The 25,341-nt window shown below is 38.3% G+C and overlaps 1 protein-coding gene across 1 annotated transcript in view; it reads right to left on the bottom strand.

Annotated features, from left to right (window-relative positions):
• Positions 1–23,152, bottom strand: part of LOC135472761 (furin-like) — a 56,579-nt gene extending 33,427 nt beyond the window's left edge. Inside the window, exons 1-2 of the mRNA XM_064752426.1 lie at positions 22,618–23,152; positions 7,390–7,494 (exon numbers count right to left, since the gene is read on the bottom strand). Coding sequence (XP_064608496.1) covers positions 7,390–7,494; positions 22,618–22,818 — 306 coding nt within the window. The 5' untranslated portion in view covers positions 22,819–23,152. The remainder of the gene's footprint in view (positions 1–7,389; positions 7,495–22,617) is intronic.
• Positions 23,153–25,341: the final 2,189 nt, after the last annotated feature.

The following is a 25,341-nucleotide window of genomic DNA, read 5'->3' as shown; positions in this document are numbered from 1 at the left end:
ACTGCCTTCACACTTTAGAACAGACCACAAATACATGTATACTTGATACTAACATATGTCCCCCCATATCACACACATTTGTCCCACTGTGGTTTGTTGCAACTGTAACACTGAATCACAAACGCATGTTACTTTCTATTCACGCCGTAACTAGGAAACAGCATTTTGCAGGTTGCTTTGTATTCTTCTTTTGACCATATGCCCAAGTTGCTAAATTGCATGACTGGATGGCATTGTGAACAAAACAGGTTTCATATATTTATTTATCTGATTGGTGTTTTACATCGTATTCAAGAATATTTCACTTATATTATGGTGGTGCATTATGCTGGGAGGAAACCGAGGAGAGCCGGGGGAAAACCCACAACCTGCCGAAGGTTGCTGCCAGACCTTCCAACCTACGACCGGAGAGAAAGCCATGCTGAGCTGGACTTGAACTCACAGCAACCGCATTGATGGGAGGCTCCAGGGTCACATGATGGCAGTCAGGTTTATGGATGGAGGAAACCAGAGTGTGTCTGAAGTAAAACACAGGCCTTTGCCAGGTTCTTTACAAAACCACTATCTTAAAGTTGCAGCCAACACAGCGATAGCTGGTTAGGAGACCCAACCTCACTGGTTAAGGCCGGAAAGTCAGAACCTGTGTGAATGCTTCTGAGGTCATCAGACACAAGCTTATATACTGACACCTGTATTACAGAATTGTGTAGTGGGATATTGAGAGATTAGCACATGAAATCAGTGTATATGTACACGTACAATTCAGATAATGCAAATGTGCACATTTTAATATCCTGTCGGCTTGAGAAATGCACTATGAACAAGTATATACAGTGCATATATATGTAAAATGGTCACCTGTGTATTATGTGTAAATTCAATTACACAAAACGAACTTAACCAATTTGCTTTTCACGAATTATTAAAGAGCCATACAATTTGCATGAGACTTTATGGTCACATTTGTCTTCGCTGACTGAATCAATAAATGTGAAATTGTGAATCTATCAGGAATGGAGGTACAGAGGATCCTTAAAAGGACGCTATTCACATCCGAATTTCCCAATCAATATATACCTGCACAGAATTAATTCCTTTCGTACAAACTATTCCAACAAAAGGGAGAGGCCAGCGTGGGTGAGTCTATGACAAGTCATAAGGTCAAACCAGCCAAATGTCCAGCCAAATATAAACAACACAATATTGATTGCTGTTAACATGCATAAGCATGTGCCCAGTTACAAGTATAATTAATCTGATACTCCATTTACTGTATTTAATCTATAGTCTGGCCTGTAAAGAATGAACATTTAGAAGCAAAAGGATACTTTCAATGGCAACACTTAAAAAGTTTTCAGATAACTAATAAATCAAACTTCACAAAAAACTTCTTCACTGGCCCTATAAGGTTGATAAATCCATCACAATCAAGCAAAATGTGTCCTCTGAAAAAAACTAAACTTAAGTTGAAATACAATACACGTTAACATGTAAAGAACGTAAATAATCGTTTTACTATTCGAAGCATGTCTTCCCAGGTTCATCTGCGTTTCTTTACTGTTTATGAAGGTGAAAACAAACTTAAACAAAAGTACAGAGGTGGCAGGACAAATAATTATTTTGACACAGTTATTCCATTTGTAAATCATGTACTGCTAAATACTGCAGTGTGCAGTATGGTATTCTGCTGTTGAATAATATTGGGGGAGACAGTAAACGACAGTCAGTCAATTCTCAACATTCAACACGGCTTTAAGAATTACGGTTTTAAAAATGCCAATTGTCTGTACAAAATTGCTTCTGAGACAAGCACTAAACGCTAAACACAAAGAAGCAATCAGCTTCATGATTCTTCAGTTACAGGTAATACAATATTTAAACAGGTACTAGTAGTATAAGGCACAAGTTAAAGTCAATCTACCCGTTCAGCCCGCATTCTAAATAGCACAGTTTACCGATAAAGCGTTAACGCCTAATAACGGCTATCTCCGTGAGTCCATTTATCAACCCAACAGGTGGTCCAAAACCGGCCAAAATACACACCACGTTTAATAGCTGCCTTCGATTAAATGGAAATTCCATTGGTAAATTAACGATTGGGAGCGTTTAGTCTTTTTCAGTGTTTATCTACAATTCTGCTCTACTCAGCTGGCATGAAACGTAACTTCCACACAGTGCATTCCTGTCACGTTTCGTACTGCCAACGGTTTTGCTACAGAGTGAGTATTCTAGTTAAATTACAAGTCCACAGGAAAATGACCAAAGTAAATAGTGATCTTCACAGCCAGGAAACCTTAGAGGATAACCAATTCTGGGCGGATATTGAAAACGCAGCTTGGTGCCAGAGAGAGAAAGATTCTGGCCATTGTGCAATGTCAGAAGAAAAAAACACCACACAATCATGTCACTCTTTAAAAAGCATATGAAATTGCCCTTTAAAAAGTATAAAATGAGGTCGTACTTTTTTTTAATATCTGAAGTAAAAAGTTAAACACTAATGTGTTATTAATACAGGTTCAGCTACATGTACTTTGTTACCTGTCATTTACTTGTTAAGTACACAGAAACCATTAGTTTAATGTAAATCATTTGTCGTCAATTCCTGAACCAATCAAGGTTGGCTATCTTCAGAACTTTCCAGTAATTGGGGCACCAGGAAAACTTTTAAATGCCAGATTTCAGATTTTGACTGTTGGTTCCAGGATCACTGAAGGTTCAATTTTATAAGTTGAAATTAGATGTTTGATGCAATCAGGTTTCTTAAACCCATAACCTTTACAACAAATAAATGGAATAATTCAATAAGCTCATATCATTATCAGTCCCTCGTAGCAGTTTACAAGTACTTAGAGGCTGTGGTTTTCGTGCTCAAGACTGTATTCTTGCCGCCAGCCAAAACAGGTTATCGGAACAATGGTTAAACATTCCAACCGTGTCTGTAGCCGAAACAGTTGAAATGCCAATAAACTTTTAACACGCAGTGACTCTCTTTTGCCAGAAAGCATGAAAAATTTCTACAGATGTAGCAGAAATCAACATGCCTTTATTTGGTAAATGCTGTAAATGCATCATTTAGACCGCTTCAGTGCCTAATGGCTAGGGCATTCGCCTCAAAGTCAGGAGACCTGTGATCAAACTCAGGTTGGATTATACCAAAGACTTGGTACCCAAAAAAATGGTACTTGTTACTGCCTCGCTTGGTGCTCAGCATTGAGCAGGACTGGTTGGAAGGGTGTCAGCATAATGTGACTGGGTGGGGTATCGTGTCTGGTGGCATGATACTTCTTTGGCCGCATGGACTTGCTCTGCCAGAAGAAGACACAATATATGTACACGCACCTAATGACTCCATGCCATACAACTGACAAATTGTTAAGTACGATGTTAAACCCCAAGCATTCATTCATTCATCCATTAAAAGAGATTAAATTTAATGTTACGTGCTGTATTCTTGTTTCTACATGAGTATTACGTAGATCACCATTAACCAGCCGAACTCTGATTGTACACGGATGTCTCTCATCAAAATTATTAAGTTAGCCTGGAAAGCCCTAGCCATGTGTTGCTCTTTAACATCAACCTTGCTACTTCACCAAAAATTTGATTTTGCTGATATAAAATCTATATTTACAGTATTGTCGCAATTTCCTGGCTTCCTGTTTTGGGGTTTCTTTTTGTGTTTTGTTTTTTTTATTTTTGCAGTAGTTTATCTTTCCAGAACACAGAACACTGGTTACTTTTACAGACCAGAGTGGCTAATTATATTGGATGAGCATTTAAGGAGATCAAACAAACAGATCATATCTACATGTACGGTGACACATCCAAAATCTGCTTCTCAGCAATATAGCTAGAAGAAAATCTGAGATGGCAGCTATCGTTCTGATACGCCTACACAATTCTTTAATACAATAGGCTGGACAAAAACAGTGAAAGCCTAAAGGCTAAAGAGGACGAGACGTTCTAAAGTTAATAAAGCAAGCTTCTGTTTCAAAGGTTCCCAACGGCTGACATTTACCATCTCCTTCATTGCCAGGATATTCCCTTCCGTAAGGTCTGACAAGCAATATCTCCAACGATCAGCAATCCCTGCCCCACACAAACTGTGTCAGTCCAGACGAGATACCCCTGGGGGTGAGGATGACCTGAACCTGTCAAATTTCTGGTGCCACCAAAGGGAAAACTAAAGATCTGCCTGCAATATCTGGTACCATAATGAATATTCCAGGATTTATTGTCACTTAGGCCAACAGACTTTAAACTGAATCCTGCAAACATCTTTGAAGATCCTAACAAGCCTCCTTGAACACATACAAAAATCCTTGTCCCAAAGGAGGTTGATTGAACCTAAGATACAACCAGTCTCTTAATCAAAAACTACCAGACCACATTTATTAGATTATATATTGCCATTCGCATTGTTTCAGATTTCATTAGTGAGCATTGTTTGTTCTGTAACAACAAATGGATGGTGGTGAGAAAGGGAAACAGACATACATGTCGCTGACCTCACCAAACATCCAAAGGATGCTGGTCATGCTAAAACCTCCAACACTAATGAGATCAAGACAGGAGGCAGCCATACCAATCGATGTGTTGTCAAACTATGGTTTCGAAAACGTCAACCTAATCAGAGTTTTAACAGGAAGTGATCCTAATCCCAATATACATGTCTAGCCCAAGAATTCAAAGTCGTAGCTGTAAAACGACATGTTTGTGTCCACCCTGCAACGTACACTACAGTGACAATTTGCAGCAATCATCAGTGACAAAATCAAGTCGGATCATTCACAGCTTTGGTATGTGCAGTAAAATAAATGCAGCTGACTTCAAGTGAAAGCGGTTACATGTATGTGAATGTTAAATGGAAATGTTAAAATGTACATGTACCTCCCTGAAATCTTTACGAAATGTGCAATATGTTTCAAATTTGCCATACTCACATTACTCACTGAGTTTAATTTATTTATTTATTTGACATATTTGGTGTTTTACACTGTAATCAAGAATATTCCACTAATACGGCGGCCAGCACTAAGGTGGGAGGAAACCAAGCAGAGCCTGGGGGAAACTCACGACCATCCACAGGCTTCTGGAATACCTTCCCTGGTACGGCCGGAGAAGAAGCCAGCATGTGCTGTACTTGCACTCACAGCGACTGCATTGGTGAGAGTCTCCTGGGTCATTACGCTGTGCTAGCGTGCTAACCAGCTGAGCTGTTGAGGAATCCGTCATTGAGTTTAAACATATATGCATCAATAATGAGTACAGAAAGCCAAAAAACGATGTTTTCATGCAATATACTTAAGAAATAATGGCTCATTTAGTTTGTTTTACATGTTTACAATACATGTGGCGTACTAGCCTATTAACGCTGGATGCTATGACATTACTCTTCGACAACACTGTTTGGTCATGTGAAAAAATTCACTGGGTATATATTGACGTCTCTATTTTCTGTTTTAGAATAAAGGTTTAAACTTTCTAAAATAGAGATTATAACAATGAGAGGAACATTTCATTTATTAGAGTGCAAGATATATCCTGCTTCAAAATACATGCACTGAGTGCTTTATGTCCCATGAGTATTTATCATTAATTTAGCATATGTATATCATCAAAAATTAAATCTGTCCAGTAATTTGAAATAAAGACCTCAGATATTAATATTCACTCATTCTGACATTTAAAGAACCCAGAAATTCAATCTGGAATACAAAATGCCCAGACATCTACAGTGATGTATATGCAGGAGCATGATCATCAAACAATAAAGCATATTCAGCAAACATTAATATCTCAATTATTCTGCCTGCCAGTAATATTGGAAGTGGTCAAATACCACAGATTTCCATTTCATAGATTTACCACCTGCTACCTGTTCTGGGCAAGGCAACTTATCAGATGGCGTCGGCATAGGAACAAAACGACCGAAAGAGTTAATGTATTGTCACAGATGCTGGTATTACTAAGGTGACCGTTCGTCATGTCCATAAAGCTTAGGCAAAGGAGCCTACGCATGGATGCATCCATCAGGTCTATCAGATTGCTTTGGCAAACATGGCGGCTGCACAGCTAATATCATATTTACATGCCAGTCCAATACAACAGGTGTCTCGGACAACTAGCTAAACTTCATTAATGGGAAACTGGTAATGGTGTCTGTGCAAGGCTTGCCTATTCAGTAATTTGCCGAAGAAAATGCATTTTTAGAGCCAAAACAAAGATTATAAAATATCACCCACATGGGCCAATAAAAGCACTCTCAGAGTCAGGCAAAATGAGTAACTTAGCCATGGACAAAATTTTTATTTAAAATACAATAACTCATTATCTATATCATTTTAATCATTTTCTTTGTTGAAAGTAAAAGTAAAACTAAATTCAAATTCATCATTTGGTAAACAAATGAAATCCTTCCTGAAAATTTATTCTTTTATTTTTTTTATATTTCAAAAAACTCAATTTGGAGCAGAAAGGAAGTTCTGTGAGTCTTGAATGTAAAACCATAAATTGTCGTCCAGAAATCCTTACTTAAAATCCAACATCTGAATGCATACAAATCTGAGAAAATCATTCTCAAAAGGAACAGTGTATCATGACATTTTTTTAGTGTGTATCATGAAATTATATTTAGTGTGTATCATGACATTATTTTAGCGTGTATCACGACATTATTTTTAGTTTGTATCATGACATTATTTTTAGTGTGTATCGATCAGCTAGATAATGCTTAAATGTATTTTTTCTTTGCCTTTAACCTTAAACCAATACAGTTCAGTAGCAGCAATCCTTCTATTTACACTGTACAATAGCATCAAGAACTGTGTGACGGATGTCAAAAGTACAAGCAACAGTGATCCATAGTTGGTATTTAGGGGCGGCATTTCAACGGTGCAAAGAATTAAGGACAAGATTCGGCTTTTCAGACACACCAGCAACAGTTTTCAAAAGATATTTTAGTGTAATCTGCATGATAAGCAGTATTTCTTTATTTACTTATTTGATTCAATTTCCTGTTTTACACCATACTCAAGAACATTTTCACTTATACGATGGTGGCCAAGATTATGGTGAAAAGAAATCCAGCAGATGCCACAAGAAAAGTTACAAAAGCATGATCGTGTCTTCCAGTTTCTAGAATACAACGGTTTTCATACTTGCATGATGAAATCAATAGAAACCATGTAAATCCATCATTGCGCAGTGACTGAGTGTAAAGCCATTAACACAGGAATGATATTAATTTTAATGAGAAGATATTAAATGTGTGTTTCTTAAATACATCATAAGATACAAAATTAAAAAACATCCATGTAAACAACAGAATGGCAAAAATGAAAAATGTCAAAAGTCTAAATTCTCATCAGCATAATACGTTACACTCACCTCTGGTTCTCTGTTTAGCTTTTCATGGTGTTTGTGACTTATAGATGCAGATCTCTTCACAATATGCGGATGTTCAAATAAATAATGATCTTCTAAAGCACCAATCTGAAAGTAAGAACAAGAAGACATTTACAGGTGTAACTGTTAGAAATGTTCAACCACCAATCTGGCTGTACAAAAGTGCTAGACCTAAATGTTTCCCCCTAAATGACCTAAAATTTCATCTAAAAAAAGACCATTTTTAAAAGCAAGCAAATGCCACAAAATATTCGTTTTTGGTGTTGAAACTTACAATTTTCCAGTATAATAGCATCCTATGTTCCCAGCAAACCTCAAAAAAACCTTATTAAAATCAACAAAACTGTCACAATCAGAAAAAAATGTCAAAGTTACTCATGAATGAAATTTAATGCCATTTTAATAGGGTAGTAATAGACAAATTGGAATTGTCATCATTGTGCTTGACACTACCAATATGATCCCACAAACCCACCACAGCAATTGTTAGTCTGATTACATACGTGTATACAGGTAATTCGCAGAGAGAAAACATCTTAATTAATAAAGTGAAGGTACATTGTATTTTGAGGTGCTGTTGTACCGATTTTAATTCTTGTGATTATTAAATTATTTTGATAATGTCAGTGCCACTACGGTAGATCAGGGTTTAATCAATTTTATTCCATCTTTTTTTTCTTAAAATATTGCTGCTTGTGGGTATACCTTTACTCAACATTTTGTTTCACTCATACCACGGCCACTAGATCTCCTGACTTTTCAGCTGAAGTAAGAAAAACTGTGTTCAAGCAGATTCAGCTGTGACTTCACAAAAGCCATTGACCAATGACAGATCAACGGGTAAACTGAGTAAACCCTCAGTTTGATGAATACGCAGTTTTATGGGAAGGTTGAAATTGAGCCTTCCATGTAATTACAAACTTTAACTCTCATGTAACCAAACCCAGAGTGAGTAGGAGTTGAGGAGACCTCACAGTTCTGGTAATTGTTTTCATAACCATCTCTACAATCTGCTACATTAGCGTGAACACGGTGAAGGATATTAGCTACATTCCATTATTGATAGGTATATAAATATGTCAAGAGATTTGGCCATGAAAGTCACAGAAAAGGTAGCACATGGGTTCTTACAAGAATTATAACACTCTCAGAAACAATAAATGTCTGCTTTCTCTCATGTATCAAGTCAGATGAGGAAATCTTTACACAGCCTTTATACCACATGTCCCTATGATTATAAAGGGTCATTACAAGCCTGCCCTATACAATTCCCTCCTTTTCTCATTAATTTTCCACACTAATTACAAGGTAGCTGATGTATATGTCAGATTAGACAGCTTGTACACCAGTATACATCAAACAGTAATCTACATCACAGGCTGAAATCTCCCACAGCACGGATGATTCTCTATCAGCTGCCTCGAGTAAAATGAAGAAGGCATGCCCTTCTCATCTCCTTCATAATGAAAATGTCTCCTGAGCTACAGATGCATGTAGCTCTAGATCTAATACAACTGTGCATGAACAAGTATTTATTTACTCAAAGAATATTTCATTTGCATGATGGCTGTCAACATTAAGATGGGAGGAAACCGAGCAAGGCCCTGGGGGAGCCAAGACCATCCGCAGGTCGCTCACAGACCTTACCACAAACAGCCAGAGAGGGAACCAGCATGAGCCGGAGTTGAACTCACAGTGACAGTGAACAAAAATTGATCAAATGGTTAAGACGCATCTCTTTCAATCATGTCTAAGATATAGGCTCAATCCAGACCTTAGACATGAAATCTGTAGATTCCCCTGGCTCTCAGTGTTCTTAAGGCCATGGTGACAACAAGCGGTCGACAATTGTACAGCTATTTCAACAGACTAATGTTTGCTGAAGACCACATGTCTCCCACCAATACAGGGTGGATCTCTGTACATGTACATGTGTACCACGTGAGAAAGTTTTTCAGTTCCTTGCCCGAGGTCAATGGTTTTCTCCAGCCACTCCGGTTTCCTCCACAATAAAAGGAATGTCTTTGTATATGTGAAAAATTCTTGAGCATGGCGTAAATTCAATTAAAAAGGCCAATATTAAAAAAAAATAAATTAAACACTTGCGGTACAGTACATTCATGTACCGGTACTGTTCTAATACCCTGAATATATGTATCTTTATCGAATTCAGTTAAATCATCATACTATACACCTATAGTACCTTAGTGTGGGTAAAATACAATCGGCAAAATTTACCCTGAAGCATAATAAGTGCTTGCTAACACTGTGTATATATAACTCTGCCCGATGACACAGAAGTGCATCTAAGCTAGGTTTGTTATGTTTGTATAAAGGCTTAAGAGCCCACATATAGCTCTCACCAGCATGCATTAAAACCGACGGAACCATATTATTGCATTAGTCGCCACGACCGCCGGACAAACTAATGACATAATCTTCTCAAGTCATGACAGTTGATGACATACAAGTACGGCTAGTTGTGAGTCGTATGTGTCACACCGGCTGCTGTTGATGCTGGAAATGCCTGCCACAGTCAAATCCTTATTGAGTTAAACGCTACCCGCGACAATCACCTGGCTGTTAGATTACACCAATTCCTTCGTCTCAGGATCAATACCTGACCGGCTCGGGGTCAGGACACTGCCTGTGGACTGCCGTAGCTAGCCAGCTAGCCGACAAACATACCGGAGATTCCCTCTCCGCTTCACCAAAGGCCACTTAATTCACGCCCAATTTGCCGGATGGTAACAGGTATCCATTACCAGGCATGGACAGTTCTGGAGGAACTGTTGTACAACATACATGTATATATCTCTGAGGGTTTACGGACAGTATATTGGTCATTTCCAGACTAATCAGTTGTGGTGTGAATGTCATGACAGTAATGTCTGAGCGCATACCACACATTATGTGAACTATTACCATTCAGTCTACCTGTATACAGCCCAGCTCACCTCTATTCCAAAGCTATAATTTGGCTGAAATATTGCCCATGAATGAGGCAAGGGTTTCATCCTGGGCATTTTTAAACCCGACAAAAGTGTTTGGGGCTCAAAAGTTTAATACTTAATGAAAAAATTCTGAAATTTCATGTACAAAAATGGTAAAACTGAGACTTGAGGATCAAAAAAAAATGCTTAAACTATACATGTACAAGCAGATCAACCCCTGAAAGCACAACACAATACTTATTCATTGATCGCTTCTTTGGAATGATTTAACACTTCAGTTACTACCTTTGTTGGTGTCTAATTAAAATAGATGTGCTCAGGTTGTTATTTACCATCCCTAACTGACATGACCTCACTGACAGCCCGGCTAAGGTGATCCCATGCCTATTAATCATTCAGTAACGTGACTCATGGGACTGTGCTAATCACTCGGTCACATGACTCATGGGTACAGTGTATCTGTTAATCACTCGGTCACATGAACCATGGATATGTGTTAATCACTCAGTCACATGACCATGGGTATGTTAATCACTCAGTCACATGACCATCGGTATGTGTTAATCACTCAGTCACATGACCCATGGGTATGTGTTAATCACTGTCACATGACTCATGGGTACAGTGTATCTGTTAATCACTCGGTCACATGAACCATAGGTATGTGTTAATCACTCAGTCACATGACCCATGGGTATGTGTTAATCACTCAGTCACATGACCATGGGTATGTGTTAATCACTCAGTCACATGACCCATGGGTATGTGTTAATCACTCAGTCACATGACTCAAGGGTTCAGTCCCATTCTCAAACTACAGGAATTTTCAAGATTTCTGTTGTTTTCAAAGCCTTTGTCGACGGAAGCTGTCCACGACATTCTGTTCTGCAGTCTTACATGAAGTCCACTGAACTCAGCAAGCTTGCAGAACATCAGGGAAAAAGCAACTTGTCACCTGCTGAATCACTTGGCCACCTGAGCCATAGGTTAAACACCATTCTCAGACCTGGGCAATTTTCAAGATTTCCATTGTTATCTGGGAAAAGCAACTTGTCACCTGCTGAATCACTTGGTCACCGAAGCCATAGGTTAAGCACCATTCTCAGACCTGGGCAATTTTCAAGATTTCCCTGGTTTCTATTGTTTACAAAGACTTTGTGGTCTTATATGAAGTCCACTAGAACACCTTCCTACAATGACAATTGTAACAGTGACATGTGGTAAACTTAATGATGAAATTAAAATCACATACACCCACCTAAAAGTTGCCACAAAAAAAAGCAATTTCAAATTAAAAAAAATCACCCAACAGTGCAATCATAAAATTGTTTAAGTACACAATTAACTATGGGCTATTGGGCTAAGTTATGGGCTACTGATTGGTGATTAAATAATAACACACACATTTTTTTCCAAAACAAATTTTTTGTCAGAACTCATTTTAAAAGGCTGGCTTTTTTCCCTAGAAAAATGCAGGATTCAAGTTAATCCCTACTTCAGACACCTGAAGTGTGTACGTCACAGCTTCCTACGGTTATCTAGGAAGTCCAAGAATTCACCATGGTGACATTTACCAAGAAAAGAAACACACGAACATGTTTCCAAGGCAACTGACAACTTTTCACTTCTTGGTCATCATCCTCATGGCATGTCATTTATATTGGATAACTTTGAACTTAGTGGATACTCGCTTAAGCAGATGGTGACAAGTTCCTCTTTGCTGATGTTCCACATAGCCTGCTGAGTTCATACAAAACACCCTGTCTCATCAAATCCATCCCGTGGATGTATTTAATAACCATACATATCAGTCATAAGTACAGTATTACCACTGACAGCGCCATTGTAACAAGTGACCGAACAACTCAAAATTCAATGGATAAGCCGTCTTCGGTAATGGAGGCCTAATGAGCCCAGCTACGCTTCAGGACTCCTGCTCAAACAGATGACATTTGCAAGCTCTCACATAGAACATCTATACAATTCTTGACAGTGCGAACTATTACAGCGTGGAATGATTTAAAAGCATTATGATTAGTTAACATCCGGCAACTGCAATGAAGTCTCATTTATTACACCCATGGTGCTAATCTCTAACTGTGCAGCCTATACTCTAGTTACATGTACACGTACATCACTGCAGTGCATAACATGGGAACTTGCCTAGCCATATTAATAAATGGAAATTTATCTTTTTATAGAATTCTAATTTTCGGTGATATACATTCAATCATTGCACTTTGCTTTCAACTATTTCTATGCACATTTGCATTTATACACCACATACATGATATGTAAATGTGTACATCACCTAAAAGATCAAGATTTTCAACACAGATAAAGAGCTATAGATTTTATAATAGCATTATTACATTCGACAATACATCCTTGTTGTGACAACTAGTATTATAGGTAGATGGCTCCCTTTTGATTTTATTAAACATTATTTCATTTTTGAGCATCAACAAGGAGCTCTGTAAGTCTGTTGGTTGTTTGGTCAAACTGTTGCTATTCTATCTTGGTTGTTTGGTCACATTGTTGCTATTCCATCTTGATTGTTTGGTCAAATTGTTGCTAATCTATCGTGGTTGTTTGGTCAAATTGATGCTAATCATCAACAAGGAGCTCTGTAAGTCTGTTGGTTGTTTGGTCAAATTGTTGTTATCTATCTTGGCTGTTTGGTCCAATTGTTGCTATTCTATCTTGGTTCCTTGGTCAAATTGTTGCTATTCTATCTTGGTTCCTTGGTCAAATTGTTGCTATTCTATCTTGGTTGTTTGGTCAAATTGTTGCTATTCTATCTTGGTTGTTTGGTCACATTGTTGCTATTCTATCTGTAAACTTGAGTGCAATGCATCAACAGTTTGCGTGAAGTCACAGCTATTGCGAAATTGTGATTATTATTTACAAACTATAAAACACATGTATCAAAGAGAAAACAGGACATCACTAAGCTACATTCGGACACTGTCAATAAATACAACACTCTGCTCTTGGGACTGAACTGAACTCAATCAGGCCCAAGCAACCAATGCTTCATTTTTTGTAAATTAGATCTTTATTTTTTAAATATTATTGCTCTTTGCAGGATCCTTGTGCCAAACGAACTTAGTGTTATATGTCCAACCAGAGGGAGGACCTCTGTCATATACAAGTAATGTTGAACACTCATTCCACAGCAAATGAAATAATGCTGAATGTCACAGTAGAATCCAAAAGATACGCTTAAGAGAACATCAAATTTTAACATCTGAGGAATGACATTTGTGATGCTACAACGGAAAAAGCATGTACCACAAGGGACCATGCTATGGGTTGTTCCTGGTGACCGCTTTTGCATAAATCATATCAATGGACAACTGCTGTGAAGCCTTTAGTGAATGAAATCCTCAAAGGCCTAGACGAATTCCGGTATCAATATTTCATTACATGTTTAATGTAAGTATTTAAATTATCAATCTAGTGCTCACAACGGTGTAGATTAAATTATACAGTCAGTTAAGCGTACAGGCTACATGTATCTTAAAACTGCATATGTATTAATTTATTAACTTCAGACTGATCTATCTGATCTGCATGCTTTAAATATACATTACAGCATTAAATGTTGAGCAGCACATGCAACGTAGGCACTTATAGACAGATCTGTGTATTATGTACAAGGGCATGGTCTGCTCACCCATGCAGCGTTCTTACAGAAACACACATGCGCCCAAATTCCTCAACCTTTTCACACGTGAAACAGCAACTTTCAGTGCAGTTTATTCACGTTTTTAATTCAATTTTGGAGACAGAACTACATTGCCTGGATTAGCCAACTTCCCAAAAAGTATAATTTCATCAGTCCACACAGAATAATGCATTAAGAATAGGCTTCAATGAACACCTTACATGCATGCAAAAGTGTTGAAGAATTACAGTACACACACTCACCTACAGACATACACATGAACAAAGAGATGTACTTTGTCAACTGGTTAGGATATATTCAGACCAAGTTCGCCGTTGTTTTCAAACAGTCAAGTAGACTAATTTACGAATAAAAATTAGTTACTACCATGACATGAATGAAATCCTCTAACTTAATGAAGTACGAAACAATATTTGCACAATTCCTGATGACCATATCGATATGGCAAGCTAGTTTCCTACTTTAATAATTATTTTATCCTATCCATAAAAATGTCTAGCTGAGCTTCAATATTTTATATCCCCAATGTATATCATTTAAGACATCTGTACATACATGTATCTGTAAATCATTTAATCACATCACCAATTTAACCTCAATGGCAGATATCTGCAAAATTTCATTTGATGACATGATATTTGTCTCTTCCAACGATAGTATTAAAACCACTGTACAGCTCACTGAGCAGAAAGCTGATCACTGATCAGATCATTACAAAGAAATTATATTTTTGCAAGCTTGTCAGAGAAATCTCAGGAATCATCAAGATTTCCACCATTAGAAAAAGATCTTAAGACTCCATGCAAATGTTCATGTAACTAAAAGAAAGTAGGATAAGCACCTCTGCTTATCCTCTGCTGATAGGAAAGCACAAAATCAACAAAGCGCTATCTGTCGCCAAGGAACCATCAAGAACAAGCACTAATTTATACATCCAAAAGCCAACCTTCTAAATGATCATTAAATCATTGCAAGGCATCTATTAACAGCAACTGGATGATATCATCAAACCCTTAAAAGCCATCTTCAAACAGCCTTTCTACATCTTAAAATCATTTGATAACTCATTTGGAGTAAATGATGTTATCAAATGATGTAAATTTGGTGACCGCACATAAAGTGTACAGGCATTAAAATCGTAAAAAAAAACAAACCTTGAGCTAATTTTGGGAGCAAAATTTGTTACAATTCCACCAAAATTACAACTGCAACTTAACCAAAATTATAATTACAATTTTGCCAAAAGAAATGAAATTATATACTTTAAAATATTCTCCCATTTTTCAGCCTTTTGTTCCCTTTTCTTTCTTTAAAGGTTCTATTTTTGCTGTCATATATTTATTTATCTGAATGGTGTTTACACTGTACTCAAGAATATTTGTATTATACGAGGATAGCCAGCATTATGGTGGGAGGAAACCAGGCAGAACCAGCAGGAAACTCATGACCATCTGCAGGTTGCTCACAAACCTTACCACAAACAGCCATATAGGAAGCCAGCAGGAGCTGTACTTGAACTCACAAGAACATGAACAAGTATTGATCAAATGGTTAAGACGCATTTCTTTCAATCATGCCTAAGGTACAGGTTCAATCCAGACCTTGGACATGAAATCTGTAGATTCCCCTGACTCTTACTGTTCTTAAGGCCATGATGACAATAAGCGGTCGACAAGTGTATGGATATTTCAGTAGACTAATGTTTGCTGAAGACCAAGTCTCCCACCAATATGGGGTGGATATCTGTACATGTATATCACATGTGAGAAAGTTTTTCCGTACCTTGCCTGAGGCCAATGGTTTATTTTGTTTCCTTTTTTTCCTTCATAGTTCCTGTTGTTGCTGTCATATATTTATTTATTTGACTGGTGGTTTACGCCATGCTCAGCAATAATTCTATTATACGACGGCCGCCAGCATTATGGTAGGAGGAACCGGGCAGAGCCAGGGGGAAACCCACGACAATCCACTGGTTGCTGGCAATCTCACCCATGTGGTGTCCAGAGAGGAAGCCAACATGAGCTGAACAGACTGGACTTGAACTCACAGAGACCGCACTGGTGGAAGGCTACTTGGTCATTGCGCCATGCTGGTACGCTAACCACCTTGGCCACGGTAGCCTCTGTTACTGCCATTGTTGCACAGAATCCATGTTCCTCATTATAGCTGCATTTTATCATTTATCAAGAAATTCATAGCAACACATGTACACACTATATTCATTTATTTATTTATTTGATTGGTGTTTTACGCCGTACTCAAGAACATTTTACTTATACAATGGTGGCCAGCGTTATGATGAGTGGAAACCGGGGAGAGCCTGGGGGGAACCCACGACCGTCCACAGGTTGCTGGCGGACCTTCCCACATACAGCCAGCGAGTTCAACCACACAGCTAACTACACTGGTGAGAAGCTCCTGGGTCATTACGCTGCCCTAGCATGCTAACCAACTGTGAACACCATAGGTAATAGTATGGCATGGGACTCTACAAGCAACACAAATGTACTAGCCTTAAAACAAAACGTTGTGCAACGCAAACGAAAAAAAAAAAAAAACCCACCACACATTAGGTTGCACAACAACATTGTAAACCATCTCCCTAAAGAAGGAACCTGCCTTCGGGAAATACGCTTGGCTTCCTTAATGGTGGTTTTTCACATGACTTGAAAAACATGACAATACAGGAACTAGGCAATATCAGTTGATGTTCTGCAATTTGCAGACATCTTTTAGCCGCATTATCTTCTAACATTGTTGGCTAAAAAGGTATGGAGAAATCTAGGCTTTCCGCTCATGAAATATTCAAGCCTGGAAGTGCGGGCCATCCCCTCTGGAGTGTCATTAGTTGAGCCTCAAGGCCGCAGACGCTAAGCCCTCCTGACAGGTTGACATGTTGTACAAACCGATAACATACTGCTATCCTGGCTAGAGAGACAAGTCAGAATTCTGTAACCATTATAAAATATGATGTATATGTTCCAGAGGGCTGAAGTAGGGACTATGTAAGTAAGTACTGGTTGGGCTTACCTAGGTCGATCAGGCGGCAGGCATGAGAACTGATAGATGTATTCAGGTCCATGTTCCTATTGAAATATTCAGTGCATACGGATATTCTCAGGCAATTGTTCCGATGCCATTTCCGCTGTCTTCTAACTTCTACCTGTTTATGAGAGGGCTTGCTGGTATCTATGGTATGCAGTGCAAGGAAGACAAGCGGTCTGCAACAACCATTAGACTGCATATACGGCCACAAGAGCGCATTGTCGACTGCTCAGTATCACCAAGGCCCCATAAAGAGCAGGAGTGAGAGCAGGAGACGTTACAATTTCCGTGTCCAATCCCAGGATTGAACCCGCACCATGTGACTGAAATTCGGTGTCTTTACACTCAGCCACAACCTGACTCAACATACCCACCCAAGCAGCCAAATGTAAACAGGAAAAACTCAGACATGCATATAGAAAAGCACAGAAAGAGAGATTGGATGAGAGACATATAATATATAGAAACTTATATACATGCTAGAGTACAGCCACATCATGTACATGTGTATATAGTCATACAGTGTGTGCATGATTTCTCAGCTTGTTCAGATGGTTTGTTTTTTGTTTTGTTTTTTTCTCAAGAGTTTCACTATCCTTTTGAATTATGCTAAGCTTACTGGTGAATCAACAAGATGTTGGTGAATCAACAAATTTTGTGTGTGCATGTACAGTGTATCAGGAGTTTTACAAGTCTGTGATGTACCCTAACTCCTCAACCTTTTTACATATGATAGTGCAACTTTCAGTGCAATTGATGCACATGAATTGTTTGATTTTTGGAGACAAAACCACATTGGTTGGGTTGGCTTCACATAAAGTATAATTTACCAGCCAACACAGGAAAATGCCATCAGAATATGACTGAATAAACACCATGCAAACATGCAAAAAACTTGAAGGATTACAGTAGTACAAACTAACAGCACTTCATCTCTCTCTAATTATATCCTTCTTCGTCTGATCTAATTTTAATTCACATGAACATACTGTCGTCAAATCAAAATGTGTCTGTCTTTTCCCATGTAGTCCCACTGATCTCTTTGTTCATTTATATTTACTGTCACATCATCACAGGACAAAGGGATGATATGGGAACAGTGGTGGGGGGTGGGGAGTTGCTCATACTTACCACGACAAACACCATATGTTAGCTTGTGCTGGGCCTTGCTAGTTTATATATAAACACTAGGAAGTATGTGAAATTTTCACATCAATGCAGTTTTTTCATCAACTCAAAACCAGTCATCCATAACCAAAGCTACATGTATGTGGTTGCAGGAAAACCAAGGACAAGTTACCCATAGAAGAAAAGTTACGACCCTGATATTCTACAGAACAAGAAATAGAGGAAGGTTGGTCTAGAGGCCAACAGTTAAAAAGCCACGAACTACCAATATATATATATACATACACGTACATGTAGCTATGCAAAGGTGAATTCTTCTATATTACATAGATGTAATCTGACATGACAGGGGAAGATACTCAAACAAATAACATGTACAAAGATCACACAAAAATATATGAAACATACATCATACATGTTTATGTGACAGTACATGTAGTTTTGAAAGGAACATGTCAACTCTCAACTTTTCTCTCAACTCTTCAGCAAAAATATTCTGAAAAAGTCTTTTTCAGTCAACACACACTGAAATAATACTTCTGAAAGCTGTCAGTATACATGTATAAGTAAAATAAGAATTGTGTGTGTAACAAATGCAACATACTGACATGATCAACACCTGCTACACCTGAGCACCATTCAAAACAAAGAGAGAAAAAAAACCCAAGCTTTTACATCAGGTTCATGTTCCAAAAGTATGTACAAATGTATATGTACAAGAAATGCACAGACACCAATATTATTCCGCCAGGTGTTTCTGATGCCTCAGAGATCACAAGGCAAATTCTGATAGAACTCAAATGCAATATTTTTTATGCATGGCACATCAGTTACATGTGTTTCTATCTTCCTTTGTCACCAGTTTGCTAAAACACCACGCAACGTCACATGAGTAAATTTCAGAATTTTGATCAGTGTCAGGTTAGGTAGATTCTTCAAATCATTTTAACAACCGCAGGTATAATTTAAAGCAAATTCATTTTAATTTTTGTGTCAAAATTATTATTCTTTTTGTATTATGAATGACTTCACAAAAATAGAACCATCACTTCAAATAACATCATATCTATAAAATATTTACATTTAGAAAAGAAAATGAAGCCTAATTTCCTTTTTTTGTATTGGGACACAAATTGTAACTAATGGTCACTGAATTTGATTGGTTTATATTTTGCCAAAGATGTTGTGATAATGGATCCCTATATACATGTATGATGTTCAAGAAAGCTACACTGCATGTGTTTGTACAGGTACATCCTGTAACTTTACAGCCCTTCTTCATATTCAAACCTACAGATCAAGAATATTGTCTGTTTGTATGTCAGACGAATTATGTTCCTTTCAACATTACTTTGTCCAGATCACATCATTGTACACTGCAACAAATTCAATGTTTATACATTGCTACATGTAGCTCACTGTATTACATGTAAATGCAATACTGAATCAGTATGCTCAGATGGCTGGTATGTACCGGATATATACATGTCCATGTACACAGCTGACTAAGACTTCACTGTAATGCCATACTAAATACTCCATTTATACACAAGTCATGGTGTCCTATCCAATGACAGTTTGCTCAGACAGCAGGCATGTGTACATACATGTCCATGTATAATGCTGACGGTTTTCTCAAATGGTTTAATGCCCGGTTTCCTCAAATGGTCTTCGATGAAGGTTAGGCTGTACAAAGGCTCACACCAGTGCTGTCAAGCACTTACTGTCACCAAGGACCCACGAAAAATGAGAGCGTCAAGCACAAGAGCATCAAGACTACTAGACATATGATACTAAATGCCTTACAGGCCAGATCAGACTTGAGACAGAACCTTTGTCTTTCATTTTCTAAGCAAACACTTTAATGGAGTTTGCTGGCCATCTACAAAGGGAAGCAAATATTGTACCTTATGGAAGAACAGTGCCCTCTACCTACTTTAAAAACAGTATCTGTAATTTCAATAGCAAAACAAATGATCATGAATAATGAAAGCCAGTATTGTTGTAAACCTCATTCATATCAGATGACCGGTATTGTTTTAGTTGAAATGAAGTGTGATTTTGCAGCACACAGGAGCTGAGAGATAATCTTCCACTCAACAGCTTACATGCTTTAACCTAGTTGTGGCCTGCTTACTACCTTAGATATCTGTTTCACTGAAATTCTGTATTGGAGGTTGTATCCTAATTCAGTCGCTTGCAGTAAAGTAAAAACAATGGGAAAAACTGAAACTGCCGAGCAGAAAGTGTGACTTTGAAATACAGCCATTTTATTTGCTGTGGAAACTTCCAAGCCCACTGTCCATGACAGGGTGGTCATTTGATCGCGGCTGACCTGATGTGGCTAGTGATGTAGCATGCAGCCTGGAATGTGAATGTGGCTGATATTCGGTAGACAGAAGGCACTGATATTCCATGGCTTACAAGATTTGCTTCCCATTGTAAATGTTTGGTGAGCCCTATTAAATATGTTGTACTTTCAGAAGAATTCTGGAAGGGTTCAACTCTAAAAGACACAAAAAATTACCCTACAACGAAGATTACGGTTATTTGAGAAATACAAAAAATTATTCCAAAAGTGACAAATATGTTTGTTTAAGTTCATAATTTTCATTTTCAAGGTTATATTTTATGTCCCAAAAGTTTTTCATCAATGGTGGAATTTTCAGAAATTGTGTCAAATTATGACATGGTGGAACAAGTCAATCAGTATGTACAAGTTTAGCATAAATAGCCTGTAGATGGAGGCTACTAAGATCATAGGACAAACTTATAAATGTAATTTCTAAACTGGAACCCGTACATCTGAGAACTAGGTCACTTGTCACAGTCCGACTGTTTGCTTGGTTGTTTGCTAGCTTCAGGTTTCATGACTGCTATTGGTTTTCTGATTACATCCTGATGCACACACACACACACACACACACACACACACACACACACACGTGTGTTACTTACCCTCTTACCAACATGTGCTATACAATGTAATATTCTGTGTCTTTCCGGGTTGTGGGGCACTTTCCACCATTGTGTTTTGCTAAATGCTTAGATGCCACATTAGTTAAGATATTAACAATAAAAGGACTTTGGCATTGTGCAAGCTGTCTCTGTCATCCACATCAAGCTGCATGTATGTTTTCATGGCGAAGCAATTGTGCTAACACTTCCTAGCCATAACATAAGTCAGTGTGGTAGACCCACAATACAACATCATTTTGAGAGCAGGGAGTTAGCCAGAAATGTGAAAGAGGGTGTCCAAACATCAAATTTTGAGACCATTTTGTTATAGCAGGGCGTCCAGATTTTGTTTTCTCCTACTGTAAAACAGGGTGTTCAAATAGGGACACCTTTCTATTTCACCCGTGGTTGGCAAACCCTGTATTTTACAGGAGGGATATTCACTTCTTTATTTATTAACACTGTACTGAATAATTTTTCACGAGGTATGATATCAGGGGCCTGTGCTACGAAGCAGCAGCAAATTACGCCAATGCACTTGGCGTAGTGCTACGCCAGCTTCATAAAATGGGCCCCAGGCAGGTTTATGGGTGGAGGAAACATCTAGTGACCACACTAAACTACTGCTCATTGCCATTCTCTCCTGCCTAAAAGCTGCTCAAAAAGGGGCTTATAAACACAGGTCAGATAGAAAGAAAGACGTTTTTAACATGAAAAATATAAAAACTAAGGTGTATCCTTATGGCACTGCTTTCTGTCCATTAACATCCGTGTTAAATTAAGCTTGTTTAACCAATCCCATCATCCCAGCCCCTATACCCAATGTTTTTGCCTCTAGCCTTATGTTTAACTTGGGAAAGATGAGGTGGCTGAGATTTTCACCTTCAGGGGGGGTCACCAAGTTTTACAAGCACTATTCATGCACATAAACTACATTACAGCCATGGTAGCTTTGGCAAGCTTACCCCTGTAAGCAATACTCAAGTTCTGCAGAAATCTTGCTGGTTATACAAGTGGAAGCAACAGATTGCGGAAAGGCTTGTCACTTCAGGTGGATTTCTCAACTTGACACGAAGGTACTCAACACTGTACTGTTAAGAACTGAGAATATACGTCATCTGCGTTTCTTTCGTATCTGTGTTGTGTATATACAAAGCACTCCATGAATTTTTAAGTAGGAGTTAATGCACTCATAGACAAGGGCTAAAATAAATGATCAAAATCCCCACACAAATCCATGATAAAGTAATATGCCTTCTCACAATCTGTTAACTACTTTCCAAATCCTGTGGCTCTCAAGTGATTTCTTCTGGTATCAAATACTGCTAATTGGCTTTTTTTTTTTTTTCCATATAACACACTTGCAATCATGTCAATTCAGACATTAAAACAAACGAAAGAAATGTTTACAAGAACATTCAACAGTATATTTACCTGTCCTAGATTTATAAAGCCATGTCGTTTAGCTATCCGATGGGCCACCTCTGGTCCCCCTTCGACGTGCACGGCTAACTGGTTAGTGTACAACCCCGAAACCACGCTGTCCGTCAAAACAAGCACTAACCACAATACAACAACAACAGAGTGTATTACATTTGCTAGAAAACAATCCCTTCCATTTGATAACCGGCGCATTTTGGTCAAACTTTTGTTGATGGCCGACTTTCCAGTGGGCCAGTTGACGATACAAAAGTATTTCCTTCACTTCCGATAGTGAGAAATTCTGAGTAGAAGTTTACACTTTATAGGCAGATGAGGCCTGAAGTTGAAAAGCACCGACTTCTGCCAGTTCACTTGTGAGCGAACTGGGCGAGCGTCAAACTGCAGCGCGAGCAGTGAACATGATTTGGATGAGCTCTCAGAAACAGCTCTGAGTACAGCATATACCCGTGAAAGAGTGGAAGAAATAAAGATGGGAGCTCGCCCAGAATTATACAGAGACACAGACGATCGTTAACGACGTTGTTCCCTTCTGTGAAACGGACGTCAATTAGTGTAAACTCGAGGACCACGTCACCGTGAGAGCACGAATCCGGCTCCTGCCAGCCAACGATCGGGAAGCACTGCTGAACTTTGACCTCAATCACACTCCTCGCAGTGTCGTTTTGCGGAGACAGCTGTGCTCTGCTCTCCAGGATTTACGATCGAAATTCGACCCAAGTGTCAGGTTATTTCATACGTAACAAATGCCTGGATTTTGATTTGAATGTATAACTTCGGGATTGCCAGGCAATCACGAGAGCACATTTTATTGGGGTTTTGTAGACGGTTAACTACAACACAACTACTGATATAATATTTCAAATGGCACTTCAACGAGTCAAGCTCAAACTCCAGTGCAGATTTACATATAAATAGACATTCAGATGTATATATAAAAATATACATAAATATCTATATATTTGACTTACTTTTCATTTGAATGTTGTATTAAAATTAGTCACATATTCTGAAATACGATTTTCAGCATTAGATTCCGAAATATAAATACTTTACTTAAAGTTAGCATTTTTCAATTTGGTGAAAATGATTTGTTTATAACCTCTTTTGTTGGAAATTTATCATTGATACATGTAAATCATTATGGCATTAAACCTCATGGGTAGTATTTCAGCCATTTCGTTGAAATTAAACCAGAAAAAAATGATTTAACCAGAAAGCGATATGACAACCAAAAAAGACAAATTTTTTTAACCATCATAAAAATATCGAGAATCCTGGTTCAATTGAGAAAACCACAAACTTTTTTTATAGCTTATCAGAATAATACATTGATATTGTATCTTGTAATATATATAGGCTATAGCCTTTTCAGAAGAAGGGCAGCTGTGCTGTTCAAACGTTATTAAAACAGAGTAGGCCTTGCACATATTTCCGCGTATTCACGACGTTGTGTCGACCTATTTACTCTGCTGTCTAACTGGAATATTGTGTGTTTATATAAATGCATGCGGAAGACTCCAAGATGACACACCCTTGATGCAGTCATTTTATACGTGTCTTCACAATAGTTCACTGAGCGGCTAATATACCATAATATACCTTATCTATGGCTTTATATCCATCTGTGTAAAGCTGACGGTCAAGGAATATGACCAAATCGTTCATGAGGGAAAGTCTAAGACAAATCGTTGAAGAGTTGATCAAATCTTCCAAGTTATTGAATCATATCGTCCAAGATACATAATCATTTAGTAAACACAGTGGAGTCCACTTTCATAGCAAGATTTGTTTATTTATTTGATTGTTTTTTTTACGCCGTACTCAAGAATATTTCACTTGTACGACGGTGGCCATGCAGTAATGTGCTGGCAGGCCTTACCACTTACGGCCAGAGAGGAAGTCAGATCGAGATGGACTTCAACTCATAGCATAATAAGATTTGAGTTTATTATATAAGATACTACAGCTCGACATAGGTTTATGGACATAGCATTATGATGGGAGGAAACCGGGCAGAGCCCGGGGGAAACCCACGACCATCCGTAGGTTTCTGGAAGACCTTCCCACATACGGCCGGAGATTAAGTCAGCATGAGCTGGACTTGAACTCACAGCGACCGCATTGGAGAGAGACTCCTGGGTCATTACGCTGCGCTAGCGTGCTAACCAACTGAGCCACGGAGGTCCCCTTGTGATATATAAATACATTTAGCACATTTCCGAAAATCGACCTACTTGTACTGAAAAGCACAACCCTATAAACAACGGCCATAAGAAAAATATCCTTGAGTCGTTACCAAATCCTTGTCTCAAAATCACAGACAACCACCGTGATCAATCTGCGTGATTTTGAGAAGTTGTTGCATGGTATCTTTTGTTTTTTTTAAAGAAAATGCCTATGGTATTTCTGGTGGGTTAGACGTGGAGTCAGATCACTTCTCATCACCCGACTATAGACAATTTTTGAGTAACTTAGTTTAATAATCTTACGCGTTAATCCCGCTTACCAACAAAAGCAAAAGTATAATTGGATCAATCCTTCGATTTAGATGGCTCCTTTTAGGTGACATTGGTCCCCTCAGCTCACACGGGCTTAACCAGTTAATTCGCAGCTGAAGATATATATAGGCAGATCTTTACTAGATTGTCTATAACAGTTGACCCCGTAATAAATAATTCGCCTGGAATTAATTCCAATGTTATTTTAGTCTTTGGC

The sequence above is a fragment of the Liolophura sinensis genome, chromosome 8 (genome assembly GCF_032854445.1).
Source record: "Liolophura sinensis isolate JHLJ2023 chromosome 8, CUHK_Ljap_v2, whole genome shotgun sequence".
Taxonomy (NCBI): Eukaryota; Metazoa; Mollusca; class Polyplacophora; order Chitonida; family Chitonidae; genus Liolophura; species Liolophura sinensis.
The sequence above is the reverse complement of the archived record's forward strand: the minus strand, read 5'-3'. Positions and strand labels throughout refer to the sequence as shown.